This window comes from Ixodes scapularis, unplaced genomic scaffold (genome assembly GCF_016920785.2).
Source record: "Ixodes scapularis isolate PalLabHiFi unplaced genomic scaffold, ASM1692078v2 PGA_scaffold3__209_contigs__length_174095766, whole genome shotgun sequence".
Lineage (NCBI taxonomy): Eukaryota > Metazoa > Arthropoda > Arachnida > Ixodida > Ixodidae > Ixodes > Ixodes scapularis.
Window position 1 is genome coordinate 74,390,070 of NW_024609868.1, and position 16,667 is coordinate 74,406,736.

At 45.5% G+C, this 16,667-nt stretch overlaps 1 protein-coding gene across 1 annotated transcript in view; it reads right to left on the reverse strand.

Moving 5' to 3' along the window:
- Positions 1-479: 479 nt before the first annotated feature.
- Positions 480-16,667, reverse strand: part of LOC115314633 (cholesterol 7-desaturase nvd-like) — a 37,906-nt gene continuing 21,718 nt past the window's right edge. The window contains exons 3-5 of the mRNA XM_042292779.1: positions 6,649-6,837; positions 3,563-4,152; positions 480-644 (exon numbers count right to left, since the gene is read on the reverse strand). Of these exons, the coding sequence (XP_042148713.1) occupies positions 480-644; positions 3,563-4,152; positions 6,649-6,837 (944 nt within the window). The remainder of the gene's footprint in view (positions 645-3,562; positions 4,153-6,648; positions 6,838-16,667) is intronic.

Here is a 16,667-nt window from a genome sequence, read left to right on the forward strand (position 1 = left end):
GCTTTGTATTTACGTGATGAAGTAGGTTAATTTTGAGGTTTTGGCGATGCTATCAACAGCCCCTTTTGACAGCAGGGTCGTCGTGTCCTCGTGACTAAGTTTGCGGAAGGAGATACAAAATCGAAACACACGTTGCTTTTATTGCCGAAACTTTACAGCACAACTGAAGTTCAAGGTTCATCCACGTGATATGTAGGGTGTCAATGCAACAATATCTACGACGTTTTCCCAGTCCCCAAAAGTAATTTCACAGTGATTTTACAGGATTTTACAAAACAAAGCAAAAACGAAAGTACCTTGCACGTGTATTTTAGGACTATTTTCTGAAAACCAGAAACATAATGTACATCCTGTGTCGTCAAAGTGCCGTACTCGGTCCCGTGTTCATTGGGTTGAATGATAGGCCAAAAAATACGGCCTTTCCCGTATTTTTTGGCCGACCTTCTCAGTTTTATTGCATTTGAGCTTCACAATTCATTTTACCAGTCTAGGGTTTTCTTCCTCACATCTCCCCACGTCGGACTCTTGCTGCTGTAGAACTGCGAGTACCACTTCCGGAAAGATTTAATGGTTGCGTCCTCCTTCACCAGAGCAGGATTTTTCAGGAAGGTCTTGTGATCCCATATGATGACGTCCCGACCGACCTGCGACAATATAATATTATAAAATAATATTATAATAATAATTTATAATAATACAAAATAATCCCTGAAGAAAGGAAAAAAAAGAGGGTGTCCCTCTTGTTCTCTTTCTCCAGGGATCATTTTCGTCATTCTTGTCCAGCTCGCTCGCACCTTCGCATTTAATTGCATTTTAATCATAACCTTCAAAATGCAAGCCTTTCACCCTTGTTGGTGTTTCACTGGTGGCAGCTGATAAAACCTGTTTGCCCTATTGACATGGAACCCCTGGTTAGCTCAGTTGGTAGAGCGCTCCACTGGAAATGAAGAGGTTCCGGGTTCAATACCCGGACCAGGCGGAGTTTTTCGGTCGCGCACCAGTCACTTACTTGTTTATGGAGATTTGTGTTTGTCCCTTGTCCCTCTTGTACCCCTTCTCCAGGGATTATTTTTGTCGTTCTAACTTGTTACGCAAAAGAAAAAAATATAAAAGCTTCGCGCATGATTCAAGCTCTGCACTTCATAAAAGAGGTGGTTATCGGATAAAGAAACTATGCCTTTGGCGTTCTAAACTTGCACGCTTGATGAAATAACGGCATGCTTATCTAAAATTTACCCACACAGGTGTTTAATCACTTTACCACATAAAGTAGTAAATAGTAATGTAACGCTCCGCAAAAAGCAGGTGTTTTTTTCTGTTTTTTTTTTTTTTTTTGAGAATACGAGCATAGTTTATGGTCCTGATTCAATCAGGTGATATAGGTCTGAGGTCAAGACAGTAGGCACTAAAAAGTCCATTGCATTGCAACAAATCTATCTGCCGCACGTCAAAAAAATTTGCAGCCCTTTCTAAATAAATACAGCTACTATCGCGGCAGGTAACTCAAATAAATAAACAATACAAAAATATCCCGACGGCCTTTTGTACAAGATCGTCAAACAACCCGACACTGTTCAGTAGGATCCAAATGAAGTTCGTATGCGAACTTTTTTTTTTCGCTTCAACACCACTGACTGGGAACAAATGGACAAGTTTCCGACCGACAGGTACTCTGGAATATTTTCAGGGTTTCCGAAGAGATGATTGATTAGAGAGTGGAAAAGCAACTGTCCTTGTTGAGCCAGTGAGGCGAGACAATAAGCCAGTGGCTAAAGTTCTCGACGTTTCAAGCTTTTCTACTCAATAATTTTTGCTACGGGTTTGGGGGGGGGGGGGGGAATTCTTTTGCTCCCATACTCCCCCCCCCCCCCCCCCCCCCCCCCTTTGTCATGAGCATGCCTGTCCCCGCCATAATATTGCTCTTGCGGCCAATTGCCCGACTACAATTATGGGAATCCTTTGCTCTGATGATCGCGATGACGCAATCTTTGCGTGTTCGCGTCGTCGCAAGCGAGCGTTTTTGGGAGGGGATAACCCGTTTTCCCTTCTCCCTCCCTATCTCCTCTGTCATATCTTAGTTGGGGAGGGCCTTTCCTCCTCCCTTGAAAAACCAGTCGACGCAACGGGCTGGTCCTCCCGCGCCCGAGCTGTCGAGAGAGGTGCTCGGTTGGAGCCGATTGACACAGGATGTCTGTTGTCGACCTCTCAAGACGATATGAGACTTGTTCGGCTCTCCGGTAGACGAGTAGTTCGGGGCTTATGACCTGACACTATCTCGGCCACAGTATTTTACGGAACCCTAGTTTCAATAAACGAGGTCTGGATCTAGATAATCGTCTGGTATGGCGATAGCTCTACTCGTTGTAGTCAGCGAACGTACTCAACGCGGCAACCGCTCTCCTGGCAGCATGGCCGCGCGGTGAGACTGCTCTCAGGGCATCGGACCTTCAATGGCTCGGCCCTGTGGGTAACTTAGTACCCACATAATCTAAAATTAATTTCATTGTATGACTTCAGACTTGGCAAGTAATCCACTACGAATAACGAATTACCTGCATTGCCCTACTTCTTAAAGTTTACCTGTTACTTTTTGCGTCCGTAATTCGGAATGTGATTTTGTTAAGAATTTTTTTAACTGATTACTTTAATTACACGTTACTTTAAAATAAATATGCACATAATACCAAAACTGGAGCAATATGGCTGTGCCACCACCCGCTCGACCAAAGCTAAAAATCGAGCACTCGCACCCATGAATTTTTCCATTCTGCATGCACTATACTCAGTTCATGTATAAGAAGACAGTGCGACCGAGCTACAGGCGCGAGAAAGCAGCTTTGAGACGTTGCGCTCGCGATTGAAAGGCCCATTTCAAAAGGGGAGCTTTCGTAGATCGGCTCATTACCTCCGAATCTTCTAGCGGAGGTAGTCGCTGCTACTGAGCATGCGCACCGCTAACCTTGTCTGCAGAATTCCAGATATCTTCCCGGTCGCAGTGAGCTAGAAGGATGGCGAGTGTGGCTGCAGCTTTAGCAGCCTTGACAGCTTACACGTGAACGGGAGTGCACTTACATTCTTTCTCTCAAATAAAATATTTTAATTTTACAACAACTTTTTGAGAACATAAGAATTGTTTCTAATGTTTTATTGATAAGTGCTTGGGAAAAGTAACATGAAAGTAACTTCTCTCGTAACGAGTAAAGCAATTCGTTATTTTTCAGCGAAAGTAATTCGTAACGGTAATCCATTACATTTGAGGCTCGGTACTATTCTGTAATTCATATCCATTACATTTTCAAGTAACAGACACAAGTATGCATGAATTGTAGGGTGGATCTTTCAGGATAGGAACGCTAATAGTTCGGGCCAAAGTGGTGGCAGTCAGTGAGACACCGAAAATATGTCACCTGATCCCAAGCTATATTTTTTTCTGAGTAGGCAATGCTTCCGTATTTTTTTAAAAATATCCACAAAACGTGTCCACCAAGTCTTATTTGCACTGCTTCTTACGTTTCCGACTAAATCGTGATTGAATCAACAAGACAGCTGTTACAGTCCTTACCATGGAGAAAGTACCACTTTCCATAAACTTCCGAATTGGCCACAGCAGCCTGCGATCGGCGTAGGTCTGGATGATGCCTCGGATATCACGGGGACCGTGGGGCGTGAACGAGAAGACGTAAAAAAGATTACCGAACGGACTGGAGGCTTGAGCGACATTCAAGGCCGGTCCCAGTTGCCAAACCACAACGTGATATGTGATAACGTTCCAACCAAACAGTTTCACTCGCAGATCTGTGCACACGCAAACTTTGACACCGTGCTCAGACCATTTGATGTCATAGTCGAAAGTCATTACGCGACATGCCCACGAGTCGCCCGCAACGCGCTCGTACTCCTGAGGTCCTACAAACGGTGAAGCCTTGTGGATTTGTCTGAAGTGGTGGATGTCTGCTCCGTTTTCAGTAATGTCCTGCATGTAACCAAAGATTTGTTTCTCCCACAAGCCAGTTCGCCTCCACTGTCCACTGGTAATCTCCTGGTTCTCAGTCACGTCCCACGTTGGCTCTTCGCTATCTGCGTGGTACCATGCCAGAAGTAGGCCGTAGGCTTCCTTGGAGATCCACGTCTTAGCTTTCACAAATTCGGGATCTGTTGGAAAATCAAGAATTCCACAGAATATTAGAAGGTAACTTTAAAAGTTACTAAAATATTAACTCAGTAGTCAAGCGAGAAAGACGGCTTTGGAGGATATATTGAAACTAAATAATTATAAATGAAACTTGTATTATCTCCTGCGGAGTAGGAGGCAGGGAAGAAAGTCACCGTGGCGTCTTGACAATGTCCCTGCCCCCGTAGAGTTCGCAGGATGGGGTAACGCAAGCATTTAGCACATAAATATCACACATAAGCATTTAATTACAACAATAAAATATCAAATCATAAATATAGATCACATAAAGATCAACATCCACTAATATTGAGAGTTCGAAAGTCACAATAAAAACACTGAAACGTGAACATAAAATACACCCTAAATATACCTAAAAAGGTAAGTGCGGAAGACTCAGGTGCCGATAAGGAACGAATTTATTGAAAAATAATTCTGGTGTTATGGCATGTCCTGTTAGTTAGTTTAGTATGACTGGAAGACTAAAGTTAAAGGATTGATTAAATGAAATAGTCTATAAAATAGAATGTTCTAACTTTCCGTGTGCTTTGTGTTGTACGGTGAAGAGTTTAATTTGTATTTTTTGTGCAAATCGAGTGCGTTTATGTTTTTAGTTTCTATTGCCAATTTATAAAGCGATAAAAGTTTGTGTCTGTAAAGGTCATTTGTTTGTAGTAACCTAAAGGCTATCACAGAAGTGCTGACGTGGGTGTACCATTGGGCATATGGGATTGTAGGCATGGCGCACTTTTGAACTAGAGTAAGCGTAAGTGTAAGACAACGCTTACATTTTGAGCGAGCATAAAGATAACCGTGTAACAGTAGAACTATATTGCCCTATTTTTCTGGTAAAGATGGCTATGACGTTTAATTTAGTAGTGAACAAGGTGTATTTCGCGTATTTCCCAAGATATATCTATGCCCATGTTTATTAGCGTGAGAATTTGTGCCAAGATAATGACTAATATGAAATATTAATATCAACTACTGCCTTATTCATAAGCGCGGCTCCATAGGAGATGCTCGCCTAACACGTCCCCATGATGCAGATTCTCTCACCTGGTGAAGAGAGCTGACCAACTTTTTGTCGCACTCGCTCCAGTAAACAATTTTCCCGCAGTGTCTGCAGTCGTGGAAGCAGCACTCAAATTTAGAATGCTCTTTTTTAATGGTTAACCTTCTCTCATTTTGTAGAAAATACAAAAAAATGTATATTTCACCACTGTGTCTGACCACAGAAATGGGATAACGTTACCCGATTTCCAGCCTAGCGCAAAGGGATTACGACTAGCCTTTGCGCTTGGCTGAGTAGGCATGACCCCTCGAAAACAAATGAAGCTTCACAAAGTTAAAAGAAAACAAAAAACACGTGAGCACGTTTAGCCGCCAGGAATATGAACGTGTAAGATGTGCATATAGCAGATGTGTTCACACACTCTACTGAATCATAAATATTTATTTCTACATTAAAAAAATAATACTCTGATGGGAAAGAATGATGATAAAATAGCGGGAATTCCCCGGCGTGCCTAATAGAGCGCTGCTCGAGTTGAGCGCATCAATGACATGATGACGTTTTTTGTGATTCTCAAGAAAGGTCGCAAATCATTGTAGTCAGCCTCAATGGGAGTTTGGTATTACAGCTGTAGATGAAAAGATTTGGCAGAGACAGTTAAGACTGCTTACGTTTGGGAATGCGAAAGCATGATGCTCGCACTCGGCAAATCTTTCGTCAGCCGGAACCGTGGAGCCGCCGTGGCGTCAGGAAAGCGTGCTGTTCTCGCGCCCCGGAGTCCCTGCTTCGATTCCCACCCAGACCGAAATGTACAAAATTTTATTTTTAAAGCTATTAATTTACTTTATTTACAGGAACCAAACTGAGACAATTTTCGCAGCGAAGTGGGAATTCAGGTGCCGTTTTGCTGCTACAGAGAACGCCCATCCAATGGGAATTTAGTTGCCGTTTTCGCCGGCTTCACCGGCTTCGCTCAACAAGGCAGTTAATGCTCTCGCAATAAGAATTAGCGAGTACAGTACAACCGCTAGCATGGGGAGTTTAACACACACCACGCTCTAGTGATACATGACCGGAAGCCGGTACGATGCTCATCCAGAGCTCAACAGGCAGAAATGGGGATTGAACAAAGAATCCATGGGCTCTGCATAGTTTAGTTCCAGGAGCTAAGAACGGCGGAATAAAATATATATCTGCCAGGGCCAGAGCATAGCTTATTCCGGCTGAGGAAACAAAAGAAAGACTGAAAAGGGAAAAAAGCGTGATAGACACAGACGGACGTACATAGATGCACCCGACTAAAACGTCTGCGTGTGTCTGCGGGTGATTATATGTTCAGTTAATTAGTTGGGGAAATGAAACTACAGTCCTACTGTTGAAATGGGTGCGCAAGAGAAACAGCTCAAGGTATTGTGTCGTTGTAGACTTATACCTGAGCTCGCAAAAGATATAAAATTCGTACGTTTACTAGCGTAAGGCACGTGCGTGCAAACCCCGTCTTCTCCTCTGAACCTCCATCCGTGGAAAGGGCACTCGATGCAGTCTCCCACAACACGGCCCATCACGCCCAGGTTTGCCCCCAGGTGGGGGCAGTAGGCGTCCATCACGTGGGCGACGCCATCCTGAGTCCGGAACACGACCAGTTCTTCTCCTGCATTAAAGTCATACTATATAATCGAATTAGTTATATTCAGTTTGTAATCTATATGACTTTTGCGAAGCTGGTACAGGCACGGCCGCTCGGTTCTGATTCCCGAACCGCTGCAAACGACCTGCCGAGTTACTCTGTTTGCCGGGTGAAACGGAAGTGCTCGAGGCAGTCGCAGTGAGTAATTTAGAGAGTTTTAACGTGACGTCAATCCGCTATTGTGTTGTTATGTATCCCACGATGAACCCCATAGGCCTCGGTGCACTGCGTATTTGGTGGTGCCACACTCTTAGAAAAAATGGTCAGTATAGTCCTCCCTAAAGGGAGGAACGCTCTTGACACATATGTTCCTTCAGAAAAGGAGAAACTTTCGACCCTTAAGCAGGGGAGGAAAAGTTCCTCCGTCGACTGCATCTCATTATGGCGGCCACGAATCAAGCAAATCGAGCTCGATAAGGCTTAACGAGAACACTAAGTCTATTGCACGAAGCGAGAGGAGCAGGAAATAAAAACGTAACACGAGCTTTCCGCGAACTGTATTTATTTCCGAAGTTTCTTTACCCCTGCAGGTAAAGAAACTTACGTTTCGAAAGCATGCAGTCACTCAGTCTTCTCATCGTCAGCACTGCGATGTTCAACGGAGACAACCGGCACCCAGTTCGCGCACTTAATGTCTTACCTTTGCTATTCCTCGAGCCAAAATTCCTTCGTCAACCGTTTCGTCAACCGCACATCCTCGAGGAGTGAAAATCATCCGCCCGCAAAACCAAAAGCCGCTCTCAAAAAAAGAAAAAAAAAAAAGCAAATCCGAAGCAACCTCTTGGCTTACCTCAGCACGGTAGCACGAAATTATGGCGTAGCCGCGTAGCGTAAAAGGATGTTAAATCGCTTGCCACCAGATGGCAGGGTCAAGCAGAGTAATCGCAAGTAGCTAGGCTAGGTGGCGCTAGGTACCGCCCAATTCATGTTTTTTACAAAAAAAAACAATTTAATTTTCTTACGCCACAATTGCGTTTTCTTCCCTTCGGGAATCTCTAACACGTGTGACACGTTACACACACTTCAAGCCTCAGGTGAACATATATTGAGCACATACACAGGCATCGCACATACAAACATCAATACAACACCACACTAACCCGACCACTACTCCCCAGCCCTGCGTTGCCGTCTTTTATACTGGTCGTTTTGAACGTACGGAATTTTTCATTGACTCCCTAAGCAATAAAAAATATTACGAACATGTTCATTTTTTTCCAGCAATGTCATACATCTGAGGCTATTTTAATGGCTCAGGGGATGAATCTCTTATTAAAAAGAAGACGCTCGATCATGCCATAATTATTTGAAAGCCAATAAATCGAGCCGCTCCAATGTGGTTCCAAGCCATTAGTTAGTTTTCCCGCATGGCCCTTCGTAGCCAGTATTCATATTGTAGTGTTTGGTCTTCTATTCGTGCTGTTCGCGCAAAGCTGCAATTGCCGTCTTGAATTAATCTCTGTAGAGCAGGTATTCACTCAGCTGGAAGTGATGCTTCATGGGCAGAGAAATCGCTTTTCGATCAACTTGAATGCAGTCAAAGCCGCGACTTGCGACAACTGTTAAGTGTACGGAGCTACGCTGTTGCGAGCTCGAAAACTTCTAGCGCTCATCCCAGCGCGCCACTTAGAGGGCAGTTTCTACAGGAATCGTAATATATTTAAACAGTAAAATAAAGGATAGCGTTTTTTTTTATGCTAAACTTCTTTTGTAAATATACGTACTTTCCGTCATACTTTCGTAGTGTTCAGTCTTTTCCCCAGAGCGCAATCGCTCTCGGGGACCGACAGTCACATTGGCCACTGTACGATAGAGCTTACCGTTCAGACCAGCGTTCCAACATGACTATCCACACGTCGATCGACTCCACCTAATCCCTCAAGTGGTTTTAAACTCTTTAATGTAAGGCGGAATGTCATCCTGCGACACCCCGCCCCCTCCGATAATGGCCCGACCAGCGGCATCAATGCCCGACAGTTTAAGTCATCTCATCTTGTTGTTACACCACTGATACGCGAACACACGGTCACATCGGCGATAATTCCAGTCTTCTGTTCACAACCCACAACACTGCCATCATGATGTCGCTGACACGAAGAAATACAGAACCACGTTGACGATGTTGCTGACACGCAGAAATGCAGAACCACGTTGAACGCCGGTTGGCACTCGGCACGGGGCAACAGAACCGAACTCAGCACGGAAGGCACCCAGGCAGCCGGCAGGAAAACCTGCCTTCCTTGGACGCAGTTCCCGCGATTTCCATAACGTCGAAAACGTCGACACAGTTCCTCGTGGTTTCGCTGCTGTAGTTCCGCGTGTATACCACATATTGGAGACGGCCGTCTTACCCAGTGTATGTAGCGCAGCTGGCACTGCTCCGGAACTTCGCTGTTTCTAGCGGCTTCGTTAGCTCATTTGATAAAATTAGTGGTAAAAACGTCAATGCAACCGAAATGTTCTGCACGTTTGGACTAGAAGACGGAATCACAGGCAGCCTTCGCTGCCGCTGAGGCTCAATCTATTCAACATTAATTTATTAAACAACGTGCGCGATGTGCTCGTAAAACGAAACCGAAAGAAGGTGAGTCGGGAGGGCGAAAGCTTTCTCCGGTCTGCTTGGAGGAGGAAAACGTCTCGGTGAATAATAAGGACTTTAATTTTCCTTTCATCGGTCTGGGTTTGTTTATGTGTGTTTTCGTAAACAAAAATAAGAAAAAAACTTTACGAAAAAAAAACAAAAAAAAAAACCCACTCCTCGGGGATCGAACCGTTGACCACTTGGTCAGTAGCGTGATGTTTTACCCCTGCGCCAACTGAACAAGGAGGAACTCGCCCTCCTCCTTTCATCTGAACTGCTGTTCCTCCCTTCTGTGGGCAACCTGTCCGCAACAAGGAGGAACAGTCGCTGTTGCTACCTTTCTCCTCCCTTTTTTCTTAGAGTGCAGGTCAATTTTTCAATACGCTCGCCTTTTGCACGCGCTAATCAGCTCTAAACCTCAAAACGGTGGACACAATGACATCGATAAAAACACACCGTTGAGTCTATTAGCGCTGAATATAAATGTTTCTAAATTACTCAAGCACGTAAGGCATGGTCGAGTGCATAGCTCCACACGCTGCACGTGCTGATGTGTGTAGTATCTGTTCTATAACAAAAACTAAAGAGAAATTACATTTTGCTTGGGCGTTTATGAATGCCTTATTTTCGGCATTTCGTGGAATTTTTATGCAGAGGTGAGTGCGAGAAGCGCGTGTGCCTACGTTGCCGGCAGCCTTCATGATGCATGTATATTATGATGGAAGGTATATTGACGACGTTTGAGACCAAAAGCGTCGCTGTGGTCGGCCTTCTACAAAGTGACAGAAAGAAGGCTCACTGTGATTTCTTGAGTATGATGAATTTGAAACACCGTTGGTTTCGCCCCATGCTGCAGTGCGAAATCTTGGTCCTAATTGCAAGCTAAAAACTATTCACGCAATGCTTGTCAAAGTATTAGGCGCTGGAGAAAATCAGCAATCTGCGTTTAAGTCCTTATTTTGAACTTTTTTTCTTTGTTGTTGACTGTCCTCCCATCGAAAAGCACGACGAAAGAGCCGAAGTGTGACGTCAAAAGATCCCCAGGTGGTCCTAATTAATCCTCAGTCCTCCGCTGGGGCGTGCCAGATGCCCGTCGTAGGTTTGGCACGTAAAACCCCCAAATTTGCCTTTTTCGAAGTGTGACTAGATCTCGCCACCTCGCCGTCTCCTTCCCCACAATGAAGTTCGTCTGCTGTGGTCAGCGTCATGCATCCATTGATCTTGGTGAGGATTCCTGTGGACCGGTCTCCCTTCACCGACGGCCGTGATAACGGCCACGGGTTGGAACGCTCGGCGTCCGCCGTGCTCTTCGACCTATTTTGTGAACTTGTGAAGTGTAGGAGGGTCCCCCTGTCTTGGGGGCTTTCCTCTTTCACTCTCTCCCGGGGAAAGGTCTTCCGTTCCCCGCTCAGATGCGGCTCACGACCGACAGGCGAGGAGGTTTCGCTTCGTCTTTTCCGCTTTCGGGAAAGAGACTCGTCCGGTGGCAGCAAAAGGGGACGTTTGTCGGCGACTCTTCCGATGCTTCCCCGCCCTCTGGCTCTCCGGAACCCCGCATCTGGCAGGTAAGGGCCGTTTTTTACCTTGCCGACGCTGGCATTATTTTGAATAAGGACGTAGTAGTTCATTTGGAAAGTGTTTTAATAAATGCGCTTGGACTCTGTCCTGACACATGGGACGTGTGTCTTCTCTTCCACTATATCCGACAAAGTGAGACAAGGTAGTCGATCCTTGGCACCAATGAAGGTAATTTATCGAGCTGACTCGCGGTAATGTAGCCCTAAACGCCGTCTATATTACCGCGGAGATGGGGGGCGGGGGGGGGGGGGGGGGGAAGAGGAGGGGGGGGGGGGCGCTGCGGCTACTAGGTTTGACAGCTCCTTAGAGACCGCCGCCGCTGTTGAGATAACCATTTGGTTACTCTTCGCTACATCTGTTACTCGCTAACAAATCCCACAATATCTATTGTAGCAAGCTGGATCGCGGATGGGGTGCAGAGAGCCTACGTTGCAGAAAGCTTTCAACTGCTCGATCAGGGCCACGTGCAGTGGCGTAGCCATGATTTTATTTCGGGGGCGGGTGGGGGGGGGGGGGGGGAAGGGGAGTGGGAAGGGGCCCGGGGGGGGGGGGGGGTCCTATGGCATGATTCGCCCCCCCCCCCCTTTCCCTCGAATCACGAAGCAGGATGAGCTCGGCGGTACGGACGCTCACGCAAAGATTAGCGAGGTGTTGTTAAGATTAAACGGGCAAAGCTGCATTGTCATTTTTGAAAAAGGAGCAGGCTTCATTTATAGGAATGTGGGCGGTGGTGGCTCACCTTCCTACTGTGGTCGTAGTTACGGCCCACCAACTTTAAGCAGGGGGGAAGGGCGGGGGGGGGGGGGGGGGGGCACTACCCAGAAAAAAAAAAGTTCTGCAAAAAAGTTGACTTTGAAAAATGACATATTTCCTCCACCAACATTCAGAGTATTCCCAGAAAGTTTAATTAGATTACACTGCAGTGTTAATTTTTTTTATAAATCATTTCGGTCCATTGAAGTTAAAGGAAAGGCAGGGTTTGGAGCACTTTGAACGCCTTTTTCTCCTTCCACTTTTTCGTATGAATACAATTTTAGACAATCTATCGTTTGATAATAAAAATACAAGGAAGGCTCGTTCTTCATTTTCGTGACTGAAATTTAATAAAAAATACACCTATAACATTTTTTTTTCACTTTACGGGTGCCTTTTATAAAAAATTATGTTGAGATTTTGTCAAAGACACAGAAGACCAAAAAAGTTTACGTACTTTGCAGAAGAGAAACTTTATGGAAATAAATGAGTTTTTTACAAAATACTTTTCATAGCCGCACCCCCTAGGCATTCTGCTACATTTCTAGCGAATAAAAAATCTTGAATATTGTGATAGTTTTCCGACAAAAGATTAACTAAACAATGAAGTCGTGTTACTGATAGAAGTTGCTCAATTTCCTTCCCATTTAACCAACAGATCTAGAATTTTGTTATGCACCTTCAAACATGACCACCAGCCTACTCTGTAAATCTAATTCATATTAAGCCAAGGGTTCAAAAGTTGTTATCCCACGGGGTCTGTCCCCTTAAAAGCTTGCCCGCAGCAGAGAACTCCCCTCTCCGCTTTTTGAAGTAGCACTGCAATACCAACGCGTGAAGGCCAGACAAAACACAAGGGTGGCTATAGATTGAACCAATGTCTGTTCTGTTCCATGGGTGCCGCCAAGTTTGTTTATGCTGACACAATGACACGGTAAAGGGGGCGGGGGCGGGGGGCGCACTGTTTGAGGGAATCCCCCTTTTTTTTTAGAAATCTTTGAACATATCGTAGTGCAAGAACATCGGAAAATTCATAGTCACGAAGCTCTAAGAACGAAACCAATGCCAAAAGTGCTTTAAAGAGCAAAAACCTTGTTTTATGCGCAGCCACTCTCTTCAGAAAAGCCTGCGCTTGAGATTTTTATTTCACAATTTTAGGGCTAGGGGTTAAGATTTCGGACACTGGTCTATATGCAACCTGCAATGCTGTTTAGTTTGGCGCTATCTAGCGACTGAAGCAAGAAACAGTGGGTATACCTGGCAGTGGCAGCTCCATTGTTCAGACGTGAGCTATTACTCTGATGGCGCCGCTATAGCCTAGTGTATGAAGCAAGAAATACTCGGTAGGCCAGGAAGCCGTGATCGCATAACATGCAAGTACGGTGGAAGCCGCGGCCTGGCGGGCCAATCGGAACGTGACTACGTACCACCGAAGTGTGCTTTTACTGCCAAGAAGTATCAGGCCTTTCGCTGCATCATGCTCCAATATATGTGCGCTGCACTCGTACTTGTAGCGGATGTCGAAGCCGTTGCCACGCAATAAAGGGCTTATCGCTCACCTTTTGCCAACTTACACCGAGGCTCTCACTCTATTGGTGCCGCCTGGCTGTTACCGGCAGGCTATACTGTCACAAAAAAGTAAGCAGCAGCAAAAAAAAAAATCAAAAAATCTCGGCGCTTAAAAATTAGTGCAACCTTCCTCACACAAACACTAGGGGTTCAATATAGGGGGAGGGTAATTCTGAGCAATCACAAAACCAGAATCGATTATCTATTAAAGGTTTAACAAATTCTTGCAACAGAACATGATGCCGAAGGAAAGATAGTCTTATTTTTGCTAGGCCGCTTTATCTTGCAGCGTGGTCTAAGGGCAGCAGCGGCGTATCCTCGGGGCGATGAGAAGTCGTCAGTCTGAACTTGTCGTGCCGTCCCTCGGAAAAATAATAACACACATCACAAACAAACGCGCAAACCTCACGCCGAACTTGGAAACGAACTTGAATACCCTTGCGCCTATGGGTAGTGAAAATATAAGGCTGTTCAGAGTTTGTGATGTTCTGTGCAACGAAAAGATTGATCTAATAACGAATTGCATCGGATGCCAACTCGACATGCAAAACAGAAAGCAAGACGGACTTCATCGCATCCGTGAGCGACCATCGAGACGGGCGTCTCGATGAAGGGAAATTTCACGATGTGAGGGAAACTTCACCAAAAATAGGAACATTTTTGGCGTCTAATGAAAGAGGGAGAAACATGAAACGGCCGTCATATCTGTGCTATACAGGCGGTCGCCCTCTGTCTGCAGGCTCTATTCCCAAACGTCAATCGTATCCTCAAAATCCTGGCGACGCTGCGCGTAACAACGGCAGAAGCTGACCTCTCATTCTCTTCACTACGACGGTTGAAAACATACCTGAGAGCGTCCACTTCCAATGAGCGACTGCTCGGCCTAGTGCTTTTGAATGTTCACCACGACATTGAAGTTCAAGCGGTGGACATCCTGGATATTCTTTGCCGTGAACGCAGGCGGCTGCATCTTAATATGTAGGCGCTTGGCATGAATCAAATGATCAAGACAGCCTGTAAATTGCTTTCTGAAATAACTAGTTACAGTTACCTTTTTATTCGCGGTAATTTCTAGTCGAAAGCACGTAATTCTGATCAGTACACAAGGTGTGCGTGAGCGCAGCGCCACCCATTGCTTATGGTGCAATTGTCCTTACAATTCATTTATTATTCCTTACATCACTGCCATTGTTTTATATTATCACCATGTGCGTTTTATCCTATGAACTTTAGTTGGATTTAACTATGTATTTCAGTGAGGATAGTTTGTTATACCCTGCCTTGAAATTGCCATCTTTCACCCCACAAATGCTTCGGAATATCCGTTTTCTATATATCTGAGGTCAAGTTCCGCATCCCATCGAATAAACATGGATGAAGAAAAAAAATGAATATTTTATTTATTGGAGCATTTTCTACCCCACAAACATTTTCCCCCAAAGCATATAAGGTGGAGATAGTCCGCGCTCCAGCTTTGCTCCGTGCCCCGTGAAAGACCGATTGCGTGAGCAGGGTAGTGAGCGGGCCCACCCCCGGGGGGGGGGCAGGTTGAGCATTTGGAGGGGGGGGGGGGGGGGAGGGGGGTTCGACCCCCCCTCCCCTCCCCCCTTGCCACGTGATTATGGGCCGCGTTTGCATTGCAAGCTCCGACGAGAAGACGAACACGTTGTTCGTCTGCGGGTGTCTCCGCCGTATACCCCCTGCCGCGTGGAAACGCAGCGCCTGCGCACTTTTGACCAATCTCCGCTGCAGCCGCCCGCCATTAAATGGCTTTAAATAGACCCTCTCTAAAGACTAGGTTTTCTAATAGGGAGCCCGATGGTGGCAACAATGCCGGCCATTGCTTGACATCAGGCAATACAGGCAAGTCTAAGGGAGGAATTACTAAAAATGAAGTTTTTGAAGCTTATGCTGAGCATCTCGTAAATAAATATGCATGGTATTTTTCCAAAATAGTAAGATAGTAAGACGCAACATAATACAATTGAGATAAATCTCACTTTTTTATGTTTATCCCACAAGATTCAATGCACTTTCTGGTGTCAGGCAATTTCCGCTGGTGGTGCCCCTCAACCCCAGCCAAAGTCAAACTTCGATCCGCGATCCAGCCTACTACAAAAGATCAGGGGCGTTGCTGGACTCAACGTGAAAACGACTAGCTTTTTTTTTTTCGTTTTATGGAGGAACGCGTGAACGCAGCGTCGGAAGCCAGCAATGGCAGATGTCATGTTCCGAATATCGTCTACTAACGTGAATGCTGCAACGCTGTCCGAAGTCGGACGCGCTGTTGTCAAAATCAACGTTAAGAACGGAAAGCGGTCGCTTAGCGGTGGACCTTTGGCAGACCGCGTTGGTAGCAGAGATAATATGCAAGATGGCGGCTGTGGCTGGTTTGAGACGCTGCGTTCGCATGCTGTGACCATAGTAGACGAATTTTATTGTCTGGAAGGGAGCGGTGGCGTAGGGGATACCAGATGCGTACTTGCGCTCTTTTGCCGTAAGTCTTAATGGGCGGAACATGAACAAAAAGTGTTCTAAATAAGAACTTAACGCGGATGGCTCGTTTTCTTACTGCGCTTAATATTTTGACGACCTTTACGCGAAAAGCTTGTTGTTTTGTCCATCCGGCAGTTTTTTTGTTTTTTTTCGCTGGAACATGGGAGTGAATTATTAAACTGACATAAACTGGACATAACATACACACCGACACTGCAAATTAAAAAAAAAATAAATAAAAGGCACGAATATTGAAAGGTATTTCGCAGCTGAAAATTTTATTCAAACGAAAAAAATACTTAAATAGGCACCGTGACAAAAATAACAACATAAAGGATGAAACGAAATACCCTCTTCAAAAAACTGAATATCCAAACTTACCCTTAGCGAAAAGTCGTTCAAAATCAGTATACTGGAAGTATACTAATAGTGAACTTAGGGTATGTACTGAAATCGTACTAGTTTCACACTTTTATGAAACAAAATAGTATACCTTTAGTACACCCCAAGTACTATCGGGGAAAAATGAAATGCGAACAGAGGAGCGCGTGGCTCGCGGTACAGGCTGCGCCGCCTGGAAGTGAACCTAGGGGCGAGGGTGCGTGGCCTACTTCGATGTCTTCACGCCCCTCGATTGGCGCTCCCCCAGCTTCGGCAGTGCGCCTCTCAGTGCGCTGAAAGCTGTCACCGCTATCTTTGCCTGCTCGGTGAGTGCGGCGAGCTTCTTTGCACCGCACGCGCTGAGCCAGCAAAGATAGCGATGATAGCTTTCAGCGCACTAAGAGGCGCACTGCTGAAGCTTGGGGAGCGCCAATCG